General features: G+C 59.0%; 1 protein-coding gene across 4 annotated transcripts; it reads left to right on the top strand.

Annotated features, from left to right (window-relative positions):
- The first annotated feature begins 5,367 nt into the window (after positions 1–5,367).
- DPEP1 (dipeptidase 1) lies at positions 5,368–21,467 on the top strand. 4 transcript variants are annotated; one of them, XM_060649917.3, is made up of 11 exons: positions 5,368–5,533; positions 14,976–15,180; positions 18,852–18,984; positions 19,232–19,364; positions 19,483–19,666; positions 19,821–19,890; positions 20,239–20,415; positions 20,519–20,603; positions 20,684–20,759; positions 21,016–21,151; positions 21,230–21,464. In XM_060649917.3, the coding sequence occupies exons 2-11, from the start codon at positions 15,077–15,079 to the stop codon at positions 21,395–21,397; spliced, it is 1,266 nt and encodes a 421-aa protein (XP_060505900.2). In that variant the 5' UTR covers positions 5,368–5,533; positions 14,976–15,076; the 3' UTR covers positions 21,398–21,464. The 4 variants fall into 4 exon arrangements, with proteins under 4 accessions (XP_060505900.2, XP_060505899.2, XP_060505901.2 ...); XM_060649916.3 differs by lacking the exon at positions 5,368–5,533 and having other exon boundaries at positions 14,916–15,180; positions 19,516–19,666; positions 21,230–21,461; XM_060649918.3 differs by lacking the exons at positions 5,368–5,533; positions 14,976–15,180 and adding an exon at positions 16,477–16,748 and having other exon boundaries at positions 21,230–21,467.
- Positions 21,468–21,907: the final 440 nt, after the last annotated feature.

Consider the following 21,907-nt stretch of genomic DNA (forward strand, 5'->3'; position numbering starts at 1 on the left):
TGTGGTAACTTTTAATAACAGACTTTAGTCACACGCGTCACGTACAACACGGATCACCTACGGCTTCAGGACAAAAGGTACAGGGAGTTGCATCGAGTTTTAAGGCTTTAGTTTCCGTGTTCTGTAGTTTCTACCACTGTCCTGAGCAACGAAACTGCTCGAACAGCTTGTTTCTCTACCACGGCAGACGGCAGTTCGAGCACTTAGACCAGAGAATATTCAAACCAGAAGAAACGTCCTGCTGTTTTTCCCCCGAGCCTTTTGAGAAACTGGAACAAAATTCTAAATGATTCAAGGTTCCAGTTTGGTGGCGGTGCTGTTCTGAGTCACCGCGAGGTGTGCACGCGGGGCACGCTTGCGTCAGGCACCGGGGACCTCAGGCTTGCGGGATTCTCACACACCCCCATGTGCCCTCTTTGCCCACTGCTGCGGCAAATCCGTTTTGGGGGCCCGTCCCGCTTTTTGTAAATTTCTACGTGCCTGACCCCCGAGCCCCGCCCGCCCCTCCCTGCCTCTCCTTCAGCCTGCAAGATGCCATCTCTCTGCACAAACCAAAGTGGGCCTCATTGCCCCCAGTTCTTTTCCCTCGTGCAATATTCACGGGCTGAAGGCCGTCCTGCACAGCTGAACTGGCTTCTGGCTGTGTTTGTCTCCGAAATGTGCTTGGCTGGCAGGCTGCAGTCTGCCATTTGCCCCTGTTTACTGGGGATTTAATCCAGCTGTTTTCACTGTAAGTGGGGCTGCAGGCAGGAAACAGAGCCCAGCCCAGCGAGCCGACACACATTCTTGTGTTTCTTGCCTGGCCCCTCCTGCAGTGGCTGAGCAGAGAAGGCCCAGCCCCAAGCTGGGCAGGTAGGAAGCCGGGCCGCTCACGTCCCTCACTTGAACAGAAGATAGAGGCCGGCAGCTGTGTCCCACAACTCGACTTGAGGTTCCCTGAAGGAGCAGATATGTTCAGGAGGAATTATTGGAGACAAAAGGTCAAATCTGATTCCAATGTCCTGGGAACAAGAGGGAAACAAACAGAACATTCCCCAGAGCAAGCACAGAGGGGAGGCAGAGGCTCTCTCCTGGGAGGCGTGTCCTCCAGAGGGGCTGCCGGCCCTCGGGGGCCCCCGCGACGCAGTGACATTCTAGCACCCCTGAACACATCCGTCCCCACTGAGCACGAGCTCCTGCAGGTGGGTCTCCTCAGGGTCACTTCTGCTGCTGGGTATGGGGCGTGGGAGTGACTGAGGGGCCCCCCAGTACAGCCCCTGTCCTCCGTTTCACTGTCACCCCACAATGGGTGGAAATTCCAGGTGTCTCCCTGTAGCAACATGGTGACAGTTCTGGCCATTGACAAGGGGCCCTCCAAGGGGGGGAGGGCATTTAATGGCGTGTGTGTGACCCTGCCTTCCGTCCGCCCATCCGGTTCTCTCAGACCCGCTCTTTCCCCTCCCCTCCCCCACTCCTCCTTGCCCACATTCAGAGACCCAGGGCCCACGGGGCATTTTCTGCATCCTGGGGAGAGGCCTGGGAAGGCAGGCAGGTGGCTGGAGTTGGAGCCTGGCCCAGCTGTGAGGTCCTGAGGAGGGGCTGGCCCGGGCCAGGAGAGCCCCTGGTGGGGACACACCTGCGTCCCCTAGGCCTCGGTGAGCAGGCTGGGGGTCAGTGGGGTGCCGCTGCCTGGGGGATTTCTGTCCAGAGCTTCGTCCCTGCTCCTGGAGCCCAGTCTCAGCAGGACACAGCCAGGAGACGAGTGGCCTTGGAAACGGGATTCTAGAAGGTAGGAGAGCTGTGGTCAGCCCCGTCATTTGGAGACCGCAAACAGGCTCGCCTGACGTGTCTTTGAGTCAAGAGCCCCTCTGTATTGTTCTCAGGACGAGGTCCAGACCCACTGAGGCTGGCTGGGCTCCTGAGGCCCCTCCAGCCTACGCCTTCCTACATCTCCTCTGTGCGGCAAATGTTCCGACCTTGCTACCTGCCCTTCAGGCTTCAATCGACTGGCTCCTTCCTCCAGGAAGTCTTCCTGTCCTGGGATTCTGCCTGGCGGAGAGCAGGGTCCCTGCCCTGCCCACTGCTGTGTCTCCACCAGGCAGAAAGGGCTTGTTGAATTAATGAAGGCGTGAATGAAAAGCAAAGTGGCCCTCAGAATGTTCTGCCCTCATGAGGCAGAACCAGACCTTCCTGCAACAGTAACTCACAAAATAGAGTCAAAATATGCTCAGGACATATTCTTTGCATCTAATGTAGTCTGATTCTTTTGTCTTCCCTTTGGAAGCAAGGACATATTCTGGAGCAGAGCAGCCCATGGTCACCTGGCTTGAAGCTGAGGACCTGGGATGATGGGTGGGCTCTGAGCCCCCCGCCAGGGACCCTGCCTGGCTGGTCACTGGGGCCTGCTCCTCCCACCTTGGCCCCTGCCGCCTCCCTCCTGAAGACCTAACACAGTCAGCAGTGACCCCTAAGGACAGCATGCCTTCCAGTCCCTTCGTGTCCCCTTGGAATTACTGTCTCAGTCAGTTCTACATCATGTGAAATCATGGTTTAAAGATTACTTATTTAATAAGGAGTCTATCACTTTTCCTTTTCTCACTCAGTCTCCTCTTTCCTTGGACATCTCTGTCACAAATCCTGGGAGGGGACAAAGTTGAACTCCCTGCGTGTGAAGGGGAGAGGACCTCAGGGGCCTCCCTGAACATCTTAGGGAGAGAGGGACGGGCACAGTAGGAGCCAGGGTCCGGGGCTCAGGGCCGTGTGTGGGGACAGGTGGGTGTGAGCCAGGCCGGCGGGTGGGGCGAAACTGCCTGGTGCCCGGGGGGCTTGGAAGTGGCAACGTTCACATACGGTAGAGCTGTTTTCAGGGGGCGGAGGCTAACGTAACGCGTGGAGCCTCCCCTGGGATTCAGAATTGTCCCTGACCTGCGTCCCGCCCCAAGGAGGTAGCCGGTGCTTTGGTGTCATGGGCAGGAGGGAACGTTTGGTGCCCCTGACATGCGGGTGTCTCCCAGACATGCCCCTGGGAGCACAGAGCCTCGGCCTCCTGTCTGTAGAAGGGCAGACTCACCGAAGGTCCTGATGGGTCCACATGACACATCCAAGTGTGGCACCCGCCAGGAACAGGGGCACAGGGATGGTTCCGGAAGCCACAGAGAGTGGCCTCCGTGTAACCAGGGGCTCCCGGGCACCCGGGGCACAGGGCAGGCAGGGGCGGTCCGGGCCCCCTTCTCCTCTCATGCTGTCCTGAGTGGTAACTCAAGGCTGCACTGCTCTGGAACCCTGTGTTCTGGGCACGTGTCCACCGTGGCCCAGTTTCCAGAGCTGGGAAAGGGGGTTACCAGCCCCTGAGCGGCAGTCCTGGGCCCCCGGGGTCTGCAGGGTGCTGACCCCACCCGGTCACCTCCTGGGCCACACCTGCAGGAGCCCACCCGGCCGACAGAGGACAGCAGCGGAAGGTGGCAGTGGGGTGGTCAGGGACACCTGGGGCTTGTGCCTGAGGGGTGAGGGTGTGAGGGGGACTGAGCCTGAGCCCCTGGCCAGGACCCAGAGTGTCCGCCAGCCTCGGGTCAACCTTAGGGCTTTCGGCCCATTTCACAAACGGGACCCAGAGGTCCCCACACGTAGCGCTCAAGAGTGCCTGAGCATTTCACACGCGTCTTCCTCAAATCTACAGTGTCCCCATGCCAGGCACGGTTTTCCCCACTTTATCGTCCAGGGGCCGAGGCCAGCAGGCCGCCGGCTACGGCCGGGCTCAGTGACCATGCTGGGAGGAGGAGCTATCCAGGGGATGACCAGGGCTGCCCTGTCACTGTGCTGGAACAAGGGGCTATGGATGTGGGGCCGCGCCCAGGACCCTCGGCCTCTCAGGACAGCTGCTGAGGCAGCTTCACCCCTGCGGGAGGCGCCCTCAGCTAGGGCCTCCAGAACCGTGGCGGTCCCGTACTGGGCTGGCCTCAGAATCGAGGACCCAGCAACCCTGGACCCGGCACGGCGCTCAGCCTTGAAAGTTACCCACAGGTGTCTCCTACCCTCAAACGCGCCAAGCCCAGCAGCCACCTGAAGACACCTGAACGTCCTTTATGGGGAACTCCGTCCGGCACCTGGTGGCGTGGCCACAGGCGGCTCAGAGCTCAGAGCCCACCCGGGGACAGCTGGTATTTACAGGCTTGAACAGCGTTTGCGATCTGCCGACCCCACTCCTCTGTCCTCATTAACTGTCCTCCTATAGTCTCCTTCCAGAAGCTGAGGACACGGCAGAGAGGGTGAACAAAACCGGGTGGGCTGGAGCCTCCGGGAGGCCCAGAGGACACGCAGCCCTCCTCCACCTTCCCCGGAGGAGAGCCGTGCTCCGCCCCCCCGCTCCGGCACCGCTTACCGCCGGGCCCTCCCAGCTCTGCCCTCAGCTTGGATCCCTATCTCTGTCAGAGCCCCCTCTTCGGTCCAGATCCCCCCCCCCTCCCGCCCAGACCTCAGGCCTCATCACTGAGATGCGTTTCTCTAAGTCTGGTATGAACCCTCCACACGGTGCCTAAGGGGCTGCTCCCGTTCAGAGACAGGTGACTGTGGCACAGGAGGGTCCCGCAGCCAGGGCAGAGGGCGGGCCAGAGCAAGGGAGCAGGGGCCCGTGCCCGCTACTGCGTCCCTGCCTCGGGCCGCTGGGACCCAGCGTGGGCCCAGCTGCGTGGCCCCTGCCCTGCGGGGTCGGGGCAACTTGCTGCCCGCCAGAGGGAGTCCTGCAGCGTGTGTCCCCCAGCCCAGCCTCAGAGTCCTGAATCCACTCGGTGAAGGCAACCCCCGGCTAGCCCAGGCCCTACACAGATCTTCCCGATTTCGAAAGTCCCCAAGCTCTGCCAGGGGACATTCTGATTCATGATTGTTTTTGATCCTCTGATAGCTGGGAATGTGAGGGAGATCACCCTCCCCCTGCGACACGCGCGGATACCAGGGCCCCCAGCCTCCGGGCAGGCGAGGGCCAACCCTGTTCCTGTACTGGGCACAGAAGGTCCCCCTCGACCCCGGGGAATGAGGACACTGGGCAGAGGCTAGGGGGCAGGGACCAAGTATCGGGGTGGGAATCCCCGGTTGGGGTGAGCTCGGTGGGAGGGTTCTGGGTGCCTTCCGAGCCTCCAGCCCCCAGCACCCTCCCGACGGTCCTCCCACCTGACGTCGATGCCCTGCCTGACGGCACCCCCACATCACTGTCTGGGGGTCCCTGCTTCCCTGTCACTCAGTGCAGTGCTGCCTGCCTGGGCCCGGGGGTGGGGGTGGGTGGCCAAACGCGCACGCCTGACCGAGGCCTCATGTAGAAACTACAACCAGCTGACATGTGTAAGACATTAAGCCCCTGGGTCCTGCTCTCGTGGAGCGGTGCATTGCGGAGGCCCCCGGGGGAATTTGTTTGTAAAGAGGTGGCTTTTTATGTGAGAGGGAAGCTGGGTGGAGAGCTCCAGGGAGGGAGGGACGAGCTGAAGTAAAACAGAAACAACCCCCAGCCCTCATGAGCTGGAAGCGGCAAGCAAGCAGCAGAGACAGACGCGCCGTCCTGTCCACGGTGAGTCCCAGGAGCCTGGGAACTGGGCTGGGGCCAGGGTTCTAAGGGGTCCAGCAGACTTGTCTCCTTCCACCGCCGGAGAGCCACCTGGCTGGGGTGCATTCCCTAGTGGGTGCCTGCGGTATGCCCAGTGAGGCCTCTGAGCCCGACCTGGGGAGAGACAGACAAGTTCAGCCACACCTGAGACAGGAGCACACTGGGAGTGGGGGACGGGAAGGGCCCAACGGGCCGGGGGCCGGGGTTCCTGGGGAAGAGGAGGGGAAGAGGAGCAGGGGACCCGGTGCCAGCAGATGGACAAGAACGTCTCTTTTGTGTTGCGAGAGGTGGTGAGACAAGGCCAGAGCCCCCTTCCCAGCTGAGGCTAAGGGGCCAGGACCTCGTAGGAGCGTCTTGGGGGAAGCCCCTGAGGGAGGGACCCAATTCTGTGTGGACGGTGGGTCGCGAGGCCCAGAACAGTGGGGCAGCCCGCAGGGTCTTGTGGTCTCCCCGGGGGAGTAGGGGACAAGACAGGACCAGGAGGGCCGTGGCAGAGCCACCAGCCCGAAGACAACTCCCAAGGGCGGGCAGACACAGGTGTCGTCTGTGAGGAGACTGGGGAGTGAGGCTTTGGGGGGCACAGAGGTCAGTGTGGTGGCCTCGTAGCTGGGCCTGGGAGGCTGAGGGGCTTGAGGACACCCCGATCCAGGGCAGCCTGGGACCATGGCTGGAGCTGCCCTTGTACCCCAAGCTCTCCCGGGGACGTGTCACCTGCTCCGCCCTCCCTCCGAGCTGATTGGGGGCCGCTGCATACCGGGCTCCAAGGGTGGCCACGGGCTGAGGGCAGTGCCGCGTGCACTGAGGCGAGCGTGGGGGCCAGGTGGGGACACCGACTCAAAGACCGGCCTGCGCTGAGCACGCGGGTGCATCATCACGGACATGTGCCGACGTCTGGGTGTGAGTGGGCTTCTGTCCAGTGCTTGCGTGTGTGTCCGTACGTGCACACGCCCGGGTGGCCAAATGTCTGCAGACCACGTGAGTGCGCTCATCAGTACGTACACAGGTCCGCAGCTGCGGCCGTAGGCTGAGTCCAAGCATTCTCGCCCCTGCGGTTCGTGCGCGAGTGTGTGGGTCACGAGTCCATTTGTGCGGACGCAGTGACGTCTCGATGTGGATGGGGTCTGCGTGAGTTTGCTACGAGCGCTGCGTGTGGGCCATCGGACACGGTGTTCGCATGCGCGTGAGGGGTGTGTGTCTCTAGCTGTGCGTGTGTACGTGGGATGTGTCGGTCTGTTTTGCCCGTGTGCGCGTGTGGGTGTGAATGCACGCGCACACGGCGGGTGCGTGGCAGGCTGCGTTCCGCGTGTCGGTGCGTGCGTTCCTCTGCTTGTTCACGCGCCACGGCCTGTGCGGGATGGTGGGTCACGGGTCTTGGGACCTCCGTGCTGCTGCGAGCTACCTCCCTTGGAAGGTTGGAGGCGTGAGTGCGAGAGAAACTTTGGTGGGGGGTCTCTTGGGCCCCACATCATGATGCTGTTTTGCTGGAAGAGTCTTTGGTGAGCTTCAGCTGATAATTCATTCCCCGGTGCTTCTGAGGGGACCTGATGCCTCTAGTGCTCGCGGCCCCCTGGGTGTCTGGGCAGGCGGCTTGCAAGGAGGTTCTGCCAACCCGCTGGGCCCTGACGGTGACCGGAAGGCTGTAGCACCACCAGTGTGACCGCCCTGCGGCTCAGGCTGGGACTCAACAGCACTGTTCCCTTGCCACGTGTTTATTTTCACTGCATTCTTTCTTTTCTTTTCTTTTTCTTCTTTTTAAAATTTAATTAATTAATTAATTTACATCCAAGTTAGCATCTAGTGCAACAGTGATTTCAAGAGTAGATTCTTTAGTGCCCCTTCCCCATTTAGCCCATCCCCCCTCCCACACCCCCTCCAGTAACCCTCTGTTTGTTCTCCATATTTATGAGTCTCTTCTGTTTTGTTCCCCTCCCTGTTTTTATTTTATTTTCGTTTCCCTTCCCTTATGTTCATCTGTTCTGTGTCTTAAAGTTCTTGTATGAGTGAAGTCCTAGGATATCTCTCTTTCTCTGACTGACTAATTTCACTTGGCATAATACCCTCCACTTCCATCCACGTAGTTGCAAATGGGAAGATTTCATTCTTTTTGATTGCCAAGTAATACTCCATTTATATCTATACCACATCTTCTTTATACATTCATCCATCGTTGGACATTTGGGCTCTTTCCATACTTTGGCTATTGTCGATAGTCCTGCTATTATAAACATTGGGGTGCACGTGCCCCTTCGAAACAGCCCACCTGTATCCCTTGGATAGATTCCTAGTAGTGCGATTGCTGGGTCCTAGGGTCGTTCTATTTTTAGTTTTTTGAGGAACCTCCATACTGTTTTCCAGAGCGGCTGCACCAGCTTGCATTCCCACCAACAATGCAAAAGAGTTCCTCTTTCTCCACATCCTCGCCAACATCTGTTGTTGCCTGAGTTGTTCATGTGAGCCATTCTGACAGGTGTGAGGTGGTAGCTCATTGTGGTTTTGATTTGCATTTCCCTGATGATGAGTGAAGTTGAGCATTTTTTCATGTGTCGGTTGGCCATCTGGATGTCTTCCTTGGAGAAGTGTGTATTCATGTCTTTTGCCCATTTCTTCACTGGATTATTGTTTCACTGGAGTATTGTTTTTTGAGTGTTGAGTTTGATAAGTTCTGTATAGATTTTGGATACTAACCCTTTATCTGATGTGTCGTTTGCAAATATCTTCTCCCATTCCGTCAGTTGCCTTTCAGTTTTGCTGATTGTTTCCTTTGCTGTGCAGAAGCTTTTTATTTTGATGAGGTCCCAGCAGTTCGTTTTTGCTTTTGTTTCCCTTGCCTCCAGAGAAGTGTTGAGTAAGAAGTTGCTGCGGCTGAGGTCAGAGAGGTTTTTGCCTGTTTTCTCCTCGAGGATTTTGATGGCTTCCTGTCTTATGTTTAGGTCTTTCGTCCATTTTGAGTTTATTTTTGTGTCTGGTGTAAGAAAGTGGTCCAGGTTCATTCTTCTGCCTGTCGCCGTCCAGTTTTCCCAGCACCGTTTGCTGAAGAGACTGTCTTTGTTCCATGGGTGTTCTTTCCTGCTTTGTCAAGATTAGTTGGCCATACGTTGGTGGGTCCATTCCTGGGTTCTCTATTCTGCTCCGTTGATCTGAGTGTCTGTGCTTGTGCCAGTACCGTACTGTCTTGCTGATTACAGCTTTGTAATACAGCTTGAAGTCCAGGATTGTGATGCCTCCTGCTTTGGTTTTCTTTTTCAAGGTCGCTTTGGCTATTCGGGGTCTTTTCTGGTTCCATACAAATTTTAGGATTGTCTGTTCCAGCTCTGGGAAGAGTGCTGGTGTTATTTTGATAGGCATTGCGTTGAATGTGTCAGTTGTTTTGGGTATCACTGCGTTCTTTCTGTTTATGGCAAGTGGTGCTGACTTCCCAACTAGTAACACTTTGCCCTTTACTTAAATAAGAAATGGAACGATTCAAAGCAAACTACTGAGGCAGGGCTTGAGGCAAGGATTGGGAGGAGTCTGCTTCTTTGGGAAGTGGCCCCGTGGCCCTTTCCGTGGCCAGGAGGAGAGGAGCATCTGAGAGGGGGTGTCAGGGCGGCCTCCCCGGGGACCAGCTGGCAAGAGCCCTGTCCTTGGCTTCCACCCCACTGGTTGAGGACCAGCCACACCAGCCCCACGTCGTCTGGGTGAGACCAAGATGTGAATGGGCACAAGAGGCTTCTCTCTACTACGGGGAAGCAGTCCTGGGGCACAGATAACATGGCCGTCGTGAAGGGGAAAAAGGAAGGCAGGCTGCTTCACAAGGGCCCGTGAGGTTGGGACCGTGCGCCCTCATTCCACAGACAAGAAAACCAAAGTCACTGGTCACGGGGAAATGGCCAGCGTGTCAGCTCTCCGCTGCCGCGTAACAAATTATCCCAAAACTTGGCAGCGAGCGCACAGGGCTCATGTCCGCACCACCGTTTCCTGCGGGCTGGGGCCTCATCAGGTCAGGGGGGCCAGACACCGGCCGGGAGGTGCTGCTCGGATGACCGGAAGGCTGGTGCCTGGCCGTCGGCTGACACCGTGCTGGCCCTGTTGACAAGAGCAGCCAGGCCAGGTTTCCGGAGGACTGTCCCAGGAGACAGAGCCAGGGAGGAGCACAGAAGTCACACCTCCCACCTTCTAGCAGCTGGTAGGTCAAGCCAGTCACCTCTCCACAGACGGGCCAGCGTCGCACAGTGAGGAGAGCCTGTGGGCCACGAGGCAATGGTGCAGCCGTCTCTGGAAAATGCAGTCTGCCACGGCCAGGGGTTCGAACCCAGGACTGTCTGTTTCTGAAGTGTGTGCTGTTCACAAAGCCCTGACCTCCCTCCTCACAGTGAACCTTAAAAACGAATGGCCTGGGCCAGGCCAGCCCCTGGCTCTGTCTGAACCACTACAACATGGCGATGAGAAAGACGGCCGCAGGTGCCTGCCTGGCTCAGTTGGTCGGGCTTCCGACTCTGGCTGGAGCCCTGATTCATGGTCTCGCAGTTCATGAGTTTGAGCCCCGCTTCAGATCCTCTGTCCCCCTCTTTCTCTGCCCCTCCCCACTCGTTCTCACTCACTCTCTCTCTCTCTCAAAAACAAAATACACGTAAAAATAAAATAAATAAAAGTTACAAAAAGATGGGTGCCATGTGCAGCAACCAGGCCAAGTGGAGGCGACTGGAATGAAAAGCAAACACTGAGGAGGCTTTGTGGTACCACGCCTGCGTCCTCCAGGCCACAGTGGGAGGCTGAGACGCACGTCCCTGTTCTGGCGCATTTGGGTTGAGAACGAAACTTGCGACATCAGAGAATGGAAAGCATCCATCAGCCCTCAGATTTCAACACATTTCCAGGATTGAAAACAGGCTGGAAGAGGCCATCTATGAAGCAGAGAAGGGAGACCCGTCGGGAATATTTGTGGAGGGGGCTGCAGGGGTGGGAGGGGGACAGCCCACCCAGGAGAAACCAGAAGGGAACTCGGCTCTGACGCTGCAGGGGTGGACGTGATAAGGGAGCTGTTGACGTGGATGCACGGATCCTACAGCCAGGTGGAAAACACCAGAACACCAGGAGGGCCTCCCTTAACATTTTTGTCTGTCTGGAAATCGGAGCTGCATTACAAGTGCCCGAGTCGAGTTGTGGCGTTAAGGGGTCCCCTGTGTGATGTGACCCTCCCTCGTGCTCATTTCATGCCAAATCTGAAGCCAGGAGGCTGTCTGGGTACACACAGCACACCCAGCTTTGCTGTCACTGCCTTCTTCAATGTGCAGTGACGAAGATGGCCAGTGGTTAAGGGAAGTGTGCAAACGCAACACGAGGTCCGGATAAAGTACGGGAAAAAACGAGTTCAGAAGAAACAAGCGATCATCTGGTAAACGGATGAAAACAGAACCCCCGATATCAGACAATATTTCCGTAACAAAAACAGAGTGCCAAGGGGAAAACATCAACCACAGACCACTCTTGGGAGATTAAATCTATGATCCCTGAAAGAAAACATTGCAAGTGCTGAAAGTCAAAATTGAGGACATCTCTTAGCACACAGAGTAAAAGCACAAGAAAACCTAAAATGAGACACAAGGCATGAACACAGGAGGTCCGGCATCTGGGGGAGAGCAGGGCCAGGAGAGAGGAGAGAGAGTAAGTGGGAGTGAAGAAATGGTGCCCTGTGATAAAGGCAGAAAGAGACTTCCAATCAGTAAACCTGAGGGTTGAGCTAGTTGAATGAAAAATAGAGCCTCAAATTAAGGCACACCATGGAAAAATTGCAGAACCCCAGGACGAAGACGTGACTCACGAAGATTGTGGAGAGAAAGCAACATGTCCTCTCCCCAGAAAGACCCGGGGCTCAGACCAACACTGGATGCCCCATCAACAACACGGTGCGGACACCCTCAAGCTCCAAGGGAAAATGGTTTACAGCTCAGTGGTACATGTCCAGCAAAACTGCTGACCACGTGCAAACCCCTGGGGCCTCTAATCTGGACTTCCCACACACCCACTACTAAGGAATGATTTGAGGACCAGCTCTAATAAAGTAAGAACATAAACCCAAAAGAAGGCAGACTCGTAGTGTAGAAATTAAGTGGAAGCCATCAATCCAAAGCTAGGGGCTGTAGGTATGAGGCACAGAGCTTAGAAGATAGAGAATATGATTAACAGCGCCCAGTGGAATGAAAAAAATAAAAAATAAAAGCAACCAGAAACTCCAGGTGAACAATAAAACCATATGGAACAAGCAAGCTGAATTGGGAGCTGAGAACGCCTTGATCCGCCGGGCGCGCCGGGAGCTCTACACGTTAGCGCTTCCAACAGGACTGGAATGACTTCTGTTTCACAGAGATACTGAGGCTGAGGGCTCTGAGCAGCTCGCACAAGGCTTGCTGCCTTGTCCCCCACAGCGTGTGAGTCAAAGGAACGATGCACACCCGAACCCGGGCCCCCAGAAGGTTTGCCCTCAGGCTCAGTGCCACTCGTGCTCAGTGTGACGCTGTGAACTCTTAGGACAAGGCTGCGCGGGTCCTCCCACCTGGTGCATCCCGGTGGCCTTGAGTCCTCTCCTCTGGGCAGCAACTAAGTGCAGTCACACCCACAGCTCAGCTCCTGGAAAGCTGTCCTCTGTCCTGAGCCAATAGAATGTGAATGTTCCCTGAGACTAGAGGCAGGTGGGACTGTGTTGGAGTTGGGGCAAACGGAAAAGTCAGAATACGGGCCCTGCCTGCACTTAAAAGTTTATATTTTTTCCAGCATGGATTTTTTTTTTTGCACAAATTTTTATTTTTAGAAATATTGCATGAAAATACTATTGACCTCGATGGCTCAAGTTTTTGTGCTCCCCCCCCCCCCACTTTGAAATTTGCATGTGAAGCTAATGCCTGGCTCTCCTCACACTCCACCAGCCCTGTGCTACCTGGGTACCTGGGAGAACCAGGGACCAACGGGAGAGAACCAAACTTGTGAGGGGAAAGAGGAAGTCAAGGTGTGACGAGCAAAGCTGGGAAAAGAGGAACAGCCACGTAGCCCACCTTTCAGGGGTGATGGGGCACACCTCCCACCGCGGGGTGGGATGAGGGTATGTTGAGACCCTTTCTGTTGGGCTTTTAAACTAATAAAGTATTACAAAGGGTTGACCAGAGAATTTAATAATAATAGTAATAATAATAATAATAATAATAATAATAATAAATAACGTCAACGAATCCTGAACTTGAAGATGGAGAGAAGGTCAAAATCCAGGGTCAGGCAGGTTTCGAAGGATAGGCACATGGAGCTGTGTGGCAACGGATGAAGGGTTAGAGAAGAACTCACAGCCGCGAGACTGTGTGTGTACAAAGGAATCTGACCTGCCGTGGCTGCCGTGCTGGAAAGTGGCCGTGAGAAGCCCCTGTGTGAATTCACTGGGATGCAAGTGTTCCTGGGACATGGCCCAAGAAAGTACTGTAGACGAGCCAGAGATAAGTTAGAACAAATATCTCAAGACAGGAGCAAATACAGTACACAGGAAACTGGATCCAGGGCAAGGTGTAGTTACATAGTTACATTTAAATCAAGGGCTCAGCCCAGGGCTGGCTGTAACCTCCTGGGAAGGACTTCTCTGTTGAAGGAGAAATACTGATTTAAATACAACTGTTACACATATCACCGCTAGCAAAGTAGTGAGACTCCCGGAGACAGGGAATTGAAATACCCTGAAAATTTTGGCAAAAGCAAGAAACAGGGGAGGAGCTTCGAGATGGGACAAGAAACAGTGGGCCCAGCACCACCACCATCATTATTCTGGCTTGAACGATCACGTGTAAAGACAGCGTGTTCAGACGAGGCTGAGAAATCAAATACAGTTACACGTTCTGAGGACCCAACTCCAAAACAAAACGGATAAGAAAAAAAAAAGTTAAACATAAATAGAAAAATCGGGGGCAGGCAAAATAATAAAAGCAGGGAACAGGTTCCGGGAGAGATCCTGGGAAAAGGGACCCCGTGGAGAGGGCGGCCCACCGGGTGTAAGCAGACCAGAGCCCCGCCCACGGAAGCGTCCAGGCCCCGAGGAGACAGGTCGGGAGGTTGGAGGTGAGTGGACACAAGTGGCTGTGCAGAAGACGGCCAAGGGCAAGCAGGTGTGTGCCAGCCACCTCCGCGGAGACTCCTGGTTCCAGCTGGCCCCGGGCTTCGTCACCCTCCCCAGCGCCTCTCCCCAGCGCCCGCAGTCTGCTTAGAGCCTGTGGCCGGAGTGGGGGGTGGGTGAGGGTCACCCTGGTGGGATGGGGATCCTGATGGAGAAAGTCTTGCATGGGGTCTGGGGCCAGTGGCACAGAGGATGTCCCTGGGTCCCTGCTCCTCCTCTCAAGGGGTGCGGAGGAGCTGAAGCAGACCAGGGCTGCTACCCTCAGCACCGTGTGCCCCGCAGCCTTTCGTGCTGCCCTTTCAACAGGAGACACAGGCTGGGCCCACCCAGCTAATGCGCAGAGCCGGGGCTGGGAAGTGACCTCCCTCCTCAGGCTGGTGGAAGGATTCATCCTTGGCGGGGGGGGGCCTTCGCAGAGCAAGTCTGCATGAGGCTCCAGCACCGTCCAGGTGCAGAGGCATCAGGGAGCCTGCTGAGGGGATGGGGTCCAAGGGCCCCCACCCCCAGGCTTGCCCACCTGCCCTCCTGAGCCTCCCTGCCTCACCCACACCTCTCAGCAGCCTTCCTGGCCTGGCTGTCTCCCAGCCCGGGTGCCCACTGGAACCCTGGACGCTGGCCCAGCCCTGGGACCAGGATCCATGGGTTCCAGCAAAGACATCAGGAGCCTTGAGTGCCCAGAAAGCCTGGAGAGCCACCTCCGTGCTAAGGAAACGCTGACCCTCCAGATTTCTGACCCGCTGAGTCCAGCCTGCTCGGCCAGAAGCCTGCAGCCAGAGTGTGGGTGGCTGGACGGCCAGACGGTGGCAGGGCAGCCAGGGCCCGACCCCCAGCAGTGGGTGGTATGATGGGAGCACCCCGGGGGGCTGCATTCCATCTTCCATGATGATGTAAGACTGTTTTTACAGGCAAACATTACAAGAGGCAAATCTGAATGATGTTTCAGTTCTTGTTTGCAGATCTTAGACAGGCTGCCAGGTCCTGAGTTTGCAGAGGGAATGTGACAGTACCACTAATGCAGGCTGAGACCTTACCCAGGGTCGCCCCTCCCAGGCCTGCCCTTTCACCCTGGCTCTGCTCCCCTGGGGTCAGCAGCCTCCTACTATGCCTGTGCCTGGCCCAGACAGCAACGCCCGGCCCACAGGGTCCAGGACCTCCCATCCTCCACCCCCCTCCCGAGGGAGTGCTGGTTACTGATTGAACACTGGAATGAATCTTAAATGGGACATCTCCTGGCAGTAATCACCAGGACCAAAGGCCTCTGTTCTCTCTTCTGGCGCACAGACCAGCTCCTTCTAGCCTTGGCCGGACCCCACACACAAGCCGGCCAGGCGAGGCCAGACGTGCCAGAGCAGTGCTCGAAGCAGGCCCCTGGACGCTGTGTCATGCGGACCAGCTGGTGGCTCTGGGCCCTGGTGGCCGTCTGCACTGGAGACCAGTTCCGGGATGAGGCTGAGAGAATCATGCGGGGCACACCTGTCGTTGACGGGTAAGTGGCCACTGGGGACGGGACTGGGGGGCCGGGGCCGGAGGGGCTAGGAGCTCCTGTGACCCTCACACTGACATTGCCTAATCTCTGCTGGGGCTCAGTTTCTTCAACCACAACATGGCTTTTGCCTTTGCTGGCCTCAGCTTATTCGTGGGGTCTCTTAGGGCCCCCCAAAGCTTCAGCAGATGATGGTCTGCAGGGAATGGAGCAGTTAAAAGGCCCCTGTGGCCCTCAGCAGCTCCTGGGGTGCCCTACAAGCTGACCCCCTGCACCCTGGGTGCCAGCTCCCAGCTCAGAGTGGGTGCTGGGGATAGAGGAGGTTGGGGCCTGGCCCAGGGCACGCCTCAAACTAGCCATGTAGCCCAAGGAGCCATATTCCCTCCCTGGGCCTTAGTTTCCCCTGGGAGGCCCCTCCTTAACCCTCCTCCAAGACCTTTCTCATTCCTCTCCCTCTCTTGCATCCGCCTTGGGGAGACCTCCTCAGGCACAGGGTCCCCGGGTCACCTCTGTGCTGTGTGCCCAGCTTGACCTTACTTGCGTGTCCACTGACCCACCCACCCCCACAGAGGGAGACCCCTTTCTAGCCAAGACCCTGGTGACACCTTGTGGTTTTGTCTCTGATCCACAGCCAAGCTGGCAGGGCCTGTCTCCTCCAATGCCCGGTGCGTCTGCCCTCCTCCCTTGCCCCCATCTCCTCCTCTGCTGGGTCATCCGGTGAGCCTCTGGCTGTCCTTCCTTCCACCAGCGGAGGTCTGGTCTCAGGGCTGCAGCCAGAGGGAGTCTGGGAGACAGAAGTACCAGCTCCCGTCCCCTGGCTCAAACTCCCCACCTGTCACGGCTCCCACTGAGCTCAGAGTATTGTCTAAGTCCTGCAATGGACCCCAAGGCCCTTCACTGCCTTCCCCAGCCATCCCCACACTCCCGGGTGCTCCAGGCGGGCTCGTGCTGTCCCTGCTGGTCCCCATGTCCACACCGCCTCCCTCAGCTCCTCCCGGGCTTTGCTCTGGGCTACCTCTCCCGGCCCCCGTGTGAAACGCCACCTGGGCACACACCCCTGCCGCTCTCCCGCTTCCTTTCCTGTCCCATTTCCAACATACCAGCAGGGAGCGAGGACCCCGTTCCCTGGGCACTCAGTCTGAAGAGCCGTGTGGCACACACACACACACACACACCCTTGGGCGCTGGAAGTGTTAGGGGAGCACCCGTTTGTGCCTGTCTGGCACCCAGTAAGTGCGTGATAAATGTTGCGGTCGTGACTATTTGGCAGACGCCTCTGGGCTTTGTTGGACAAAATAGTCTTGCAAGAAAAGCAGAGAAAATGGGGTGTGTCCTTATACGGGAAGCCCAGGGAGCTGTGGCAGCCCTAGAGAAGGGAGGGGCCGCCGGCCCTTGCCCATCTGCCCCTGGTTCCTCCCCCGTACCTCCTTCCTGGCCCCGGGGTCCCCGCATACACACTCAAGGGGAGTGAGGCAAAGAGAGGTCTGCTGAGAGGCTGCTGCCCTGGGCTCCCATCCCGGATGGAGCCCCTGCTGTCTGGTAGAAGATGTCAACAGTATGAGCCCGGGACGGTGGACCCACTGGGGTGGGGGGGCAGCTGGGCACAGAGAGCGGGGAGCAAGGTCAGGTGCTGGGTTGGGAGGACCGCAGGAGGGGTAAGGTGGCTCCAAGAGCCTAGACAGCCCGGGATTCTCAGGGAGCTGGGATTTGGGAATCGGGGTTGTCCCAAGAGCCAGACAGTGAAGAGCAGGTGACAGGACCCAAACCGACACTGTGATATTAGCTATATTTGCAGGTAAGAGACTCAGGTAAGTGGTTTCAACAAGAGAAAGAGCCCCAGGGAGTCCTGGCTGTTCCACAGTGTGACACAGCGGCCATCATTCCCACCTCAGGCTTCAAAGTGGCCGCTGCAGCCCCGGCCTTTACGTCTGCATGCCAGCCAGCATGAAGGAGGAAGGGACGTAGAAAGGGCAAAGGGTGAGCGAGTCAAGGAGAGCTTTTGGGAGCTGTCAAAGGGCAGAACTTAGTCACACGGCCACACCCAGCAGTAAAGGGACACGAAGTCGCTTTATTTCAAATGGCCAGGTTTCCTGCTAAAAACAGGCGGTTCTGTTACCAAGAAAAAGACGGAGAGTGCGTAGCGGGCCTCCAGCAGTCGCTCCTACAATAGCTGGCTGTCATTCAAGTGCTTGGAACGGTCACCTCCCCCCTTGGAGCAGGAGCAGGGTCCTCTGACCACTGGGGGTGCTGCCCAGGCCACACAGATAAGGAGGGTGGATCCGGGCTCCAGAAGGGCATTGTTGGCCGCAGGGCAAACGTGACCTCTGTTCCCCACTCCGGCGAAGGCAGGAGGGGAGGAGGCTGGAGCAAAGTGCCCCTCCCTCCCGGTGGGTTCCTGGCTGCTGGCTGGAGGGAGGGGCGTCCTTAGGCCGGAGGAACGGCCCCTCCAGGGACCCTGCCCGGTGCTGCTCAGAGGCGCGGACACTCTGGGCTCACCACACGTGCCCCCGCTCGGTCAGCAAAGGCGTTCTGACCACCAGCCCACACCCGACCACGTCAAAACACAGCTGTGGCGGTGGCCCTCAAGAGAGCTGGGGGGCTTCCGGCGTCTGGAGCCGGCTTGCTGTGGAAAGGCTCACCCAGGACGGCTGGCCGAGGAGGTCCAGGCGCTCACAGTTTAGTCTCTGAGCCAAGTACCAAAGCGTCCCCATGTTCCAGGTGGAAAAACTGAGGCCAGAGAGGCAGGAGCCAGGATTGGGGATGGGGACTGGATGGGGGTTGAGGACAGAGCTGGGGGAGGGGTCTCGAAAGCAGAAGCGGCCCCTCAAACAGAGCAGTGGCCCCCGGGATGGGGCCGGGAGCGGGAGTGGGGCGGGAGGGGAGGGTGGGCGAGGCACCAGGCATCAGGGATCCCGCAGGGGCTCCCCACGGGTGTCCCGTATTCCGGGCTTGGCTGATCCAAGTGCAGATTGCACCTCGCGGGTCTGAGACTTTGCATTTCCCCGGCCCCTGCTTCTTCCATGTGTGAACTGAGGGGGTGCTGGCAGCCCAGAGGTCTCTCCCCCTCGAGGCTGCTCCTGGCTCCTGGGTCCTGGGTCCAGGGCTGAATCTGCCCAGCCCTGTGGGTTCTTGCCTTTGCAGCCCAGACCGGCCCCTGCCATTCGCCTCCTCCTTCCCTCCCCTCCTTCTCTCCCTCCATAGAAGCATAGAAGGATGGGCAGAGCTGTCACCGAGGCCGAGGCCCCGGGGCCCCAAGAGGATGGGGTGTGTGTTTTGGCGGGGGGTGCCAGACAGGCCACACCCCCATTTCCCTGCCCCCCTCCCTGCAAGGGGAGGATTTCAAGAGTCCCCGGCCCAGCTGCCTGGTGTGAACCAGCACTATTAACGGAGGGGGTCTGAACCCTGCCCGTTCCCCAGGACGATTCTGGAGACAAACATCTGCCCTTGCCTCTTGGGCAGCGGAAGGCCCTTGGAGGCTCTCTCCGCTCAGTCACCCGGCCTGGGTGTGGGGCACAGTCGAGCAACTCACCTGCGCATAGGCGTGCTCGGATCACGAGCAATCCGCCAGCCCTGTGGCCGGCTCTAATTCCCAGCCTGTGAGGGAGTTCGGAGGCCCCTGGCCTGAGTGGCCACCCTGACTCACTCCTGGCCCTTTCTCCCGCCCCCACCCCCAGGCACAATGACCTGCCCTGGAGGCTGCTGACCATGTTCAACAACCGGCTTCAGATCGAGAGGGCCAACCTGACGAGCCTTGCCAACACACACACCAACATCCCCAAGCTGAGGGCTGGTTTTGTTGGGGGCCAGGTATGGCTCAGCCCGGCCCCACGCTCGCTCACGCTGGCGTCCGCCCATCTCCCTCCCCACCGCGTCCTGGCCAGGGTGCAGGCGTGCCCGGGGCGGTGTCCCTCCTGAGCCCTTGGGGCCACAAGTCTTTGGAGGGGGACGCTGGTGGCCACCAAGGCCGTCCCAGGGCTCCCGGGGCAGGAGGGAAGCGTGTGTGGCGTGGGGCCGGGGGCCGGCGGTCCTAGCCGCCCTCCCCCGCGGCCCCTAGTTCTGGTCTGCGTACACGCCCTGCGACACCCAGAACAAGGATGCCGTGAAGAGGACCCTAGAGCAGATCGACGTCATCCAGCGCATGTGTCAGATGTATCCGGAGACCTTTGTGTGTGTCACCAACAGTGCGGGTGGGTCCCGGTCCGGCCCGCCTTCCCGAGCCCCTGCCGCTGCCCGCCCCAGCCCCGGGCAGGGTGGCTAGGGCCGCCCGGGTGTGCCTTACGTCGAAACCCCCCGGGCACCCCCCAGGTGCCCGACGCCCTCAGCCAGCTCTCCTCACAGGCGTCCGGCAGGCCTTCCGGGAGGGGAGGGTGGCCAGCCTTGTCGGCGTGGAGGGCGGCCACTCCATAGACAGCAGCCTGGGCGTCCTGCGGACACTCTACCGCCTGGGCATGCGGTACCTGACCCTCACCCACAGCTGCAATACGCCGTGGTAGGTGACCCCGGGGAGGCCCCCAGGCCGCGCGGCAGGGCCGATCCCTAGCCCTGCTCTCCTCCGGCTCCTTCCTCCCCTTCCGAGCGCCCTGGATCCGGGTGGGCCACGACCACCACTCCATCTCTGGCGCACCTGCTCTCCGCTCTCCCAGGGCCGACAACTGGCTGGTGGACACGGGAGAGGACAAGGCTGAGAGCCAAGGCCTGTCGCACTTTGGCCAGGTAAGGCGGGGGGGGGGGGGGGGCGGGGGGGCGTCAGGCAAGGACCACAGTCACCCTCAGAGAAGTGACCCAGGACGCAGTTTCTCACCTCTCAGGACCTGTTTCCTCACCTATAAACTGGAGCCCCAGGGCCATCCCAGGGTGGGTACCCGCTGGAGCGGCTGGGCATCTTCCGGCCGTTGAAGAGTCCACGAGCGCCTGGCCAGCGAGGGGACCTTTCCCAAATGTCCCGCCCGCCATGCCGGGACTCGTGGGGTGTGTGTGGGGGGGCCCGCGGTGAACCCCGGATGTGCAGACACAGTGTGGCCAGTGCAGCCTTCCTGACCCCCGAGCCCTGTGTCGGCGCAGAGTGTGGTGAAGGAGATGAACCGCCTGGGGGTCATCATCGACCTGGCCCACGTGTCCGTGGCCACCATGAAGGCTGCCCTACGCCTGTCCACGGCCCCCGTCATCTTCAGCCACTCCTCGGCCTACAGCCTGTGCCAGCACCGGCGCAACGTGCCCGACGACGTGCTCCGGCTGGTGGTGAGGGGCTGCGGGCCGGCCCTCCCTCCCTGCCCCTCCCCGCGGTGGTCCCGGAGTGCCCCGCCTCCTCCCGTGCCCACAGCTCCACTGTTCTCCTGGGCAGAACCAGACGGGCAGCCTGGTGATGGTTAATTTCTACAACGACTACGTTTCCTGCAGACAGGAAGCCACCCTGTCCCAAGTAGCAGGTCGGTGCGTGTGAGTGGCCACGGCAGCTGGGCGGGGGAGGGCCACTCCCGGGACCCACACCCGCTGCCTTCCTCCGTAGACCACCTGGACCACATCAAGAAGGTGGCAGGAGCTGGAGCCGTGGGCTTTGGCGGGGACTTTGATGGTGTTTCAAGGTAAGGGGCAAGGCCTACATCCTGTGGCTGACCTGGGAAGGTCACACCACGTCCCCCCCCCCCCCCCCCCCCCCCGCCCAAACATGTCATGAGGGTCTGAAGCTCGGACGGGCCCAGCACATCTGGGTCTGAAGGCCACTGCACTGGACTCCCCGATGCCTTGAGGTGGGGGCCACAGGGGTTCGTGGGGAGGTGGACAGGCCCGAGGCCCTGACCCCTGGGACTCAGGGCCTGGTTCTCTCTGCCCTCACCTCAGGCTCCCCGTGGGGCTTGAGGATGTGTCCAAGTACCCAGACCTGGTGGCTGAGCTACTCAGGAGGCGGTGGACAGAGGCGGAGGTCAGGGGCGCCCTGGCCAACAACCTGCTCAGGGTCTTTGAGGCAGTGGAACAGGTAAGGAGAGGCCGGTGCACCCGCCCGCCCTTCTCTGCCGGAAGGCGGGCAGGCGGCCCAAGCAGTGTCTGTCCCCAGGTGAGCGATCACACACAAAGTCCTGAAGAGGAGCCCATCCCGGCGGCCCAGCTGCAGGCTTCCTGTAGGACGATGTACGGCTACTCAGAGGCCCCCAGCCTCCGCCGGCAGCCAGGGGCCCTGCTGGCCTCCCTCACTACCGTCCTCCTCGGCCTGGGCCTTCTGTGATGCCCTGGGGAGATGGTGGCATCAGGGCAGGGAGAGTCCGGCTCCCCAGGCACGAGGCCTGGCCTCTCCTGAGCAGGCACCGGGGCTCACCTGAGGGCAGGAAGCTGTGGACAGCCCCAGACACACACAGTGGACCCTTAATAAAGGCAACAACCCTTCCGAGCTATGAGGCTGTGTGTTCTCAGCATCCCAGTCCTTGCGGGGGTGGGGAGGGGGGCTCCTGAGCACCCAGGGCAAATTTTGTCAAGATGGTCCCAGGCTAGACCCCCAGACACAGGCGTGCCTGGGTCCTCCCGAAAGAGATTTGCATGGACATTGCTGAAGTCTAAAAACACACGGTCTGGGCTTCAGTTCCCCGCCCCCCCCCCCCAACCATACGAACGAACATGCACACTCATGTATACCTGCGTGCCCCACACCATTACGCACACACACGTGTGACCACACCCCTGCCGCCTGGCTCAGCTGCTCTCAGACGGGAAAGCCAGGTCTGGAGCAGGGCTGAACCAC

Source organism: Panthera onca, chromosome E2 (genome assembly GCF_046562875.1).
Source record: "Panthera onca isolate mPanOnc1 chromosome E2, mPanOnc1 haplotype 2, whole genome shotgun sequence".
Classification (NCBI taxonomy): domain Eukaryota; kingdom Metazoa; phylum Chordata; class Mammalia; order Carnivora; family Felidae; genus Panthera; species Panthera onca.

Coding starts and splice junctions, on each gene's coding strand:
- DPEP1 (XM_060649917.3), top strand. CDS start 15,077: ATGCGGACCAGCTGGTGGCTCTGGGCCCTGGTGGCCGTCTGCACTGGA. Junction 15,181..18,851: donor GGCACACCTGTCGTTGACGG/GTAAGTGGCCAC, acceptor CCCCACCCCCAG/GCACAATGACCTGCCCTGGA. Junction 19,365..19,482: donor GTGTGTCACCAACAGTGCGG/GTGGGTCCCGGT, acceptor GGCACCCCCCAG/GTGCCCGACGCCCTCAGCCA.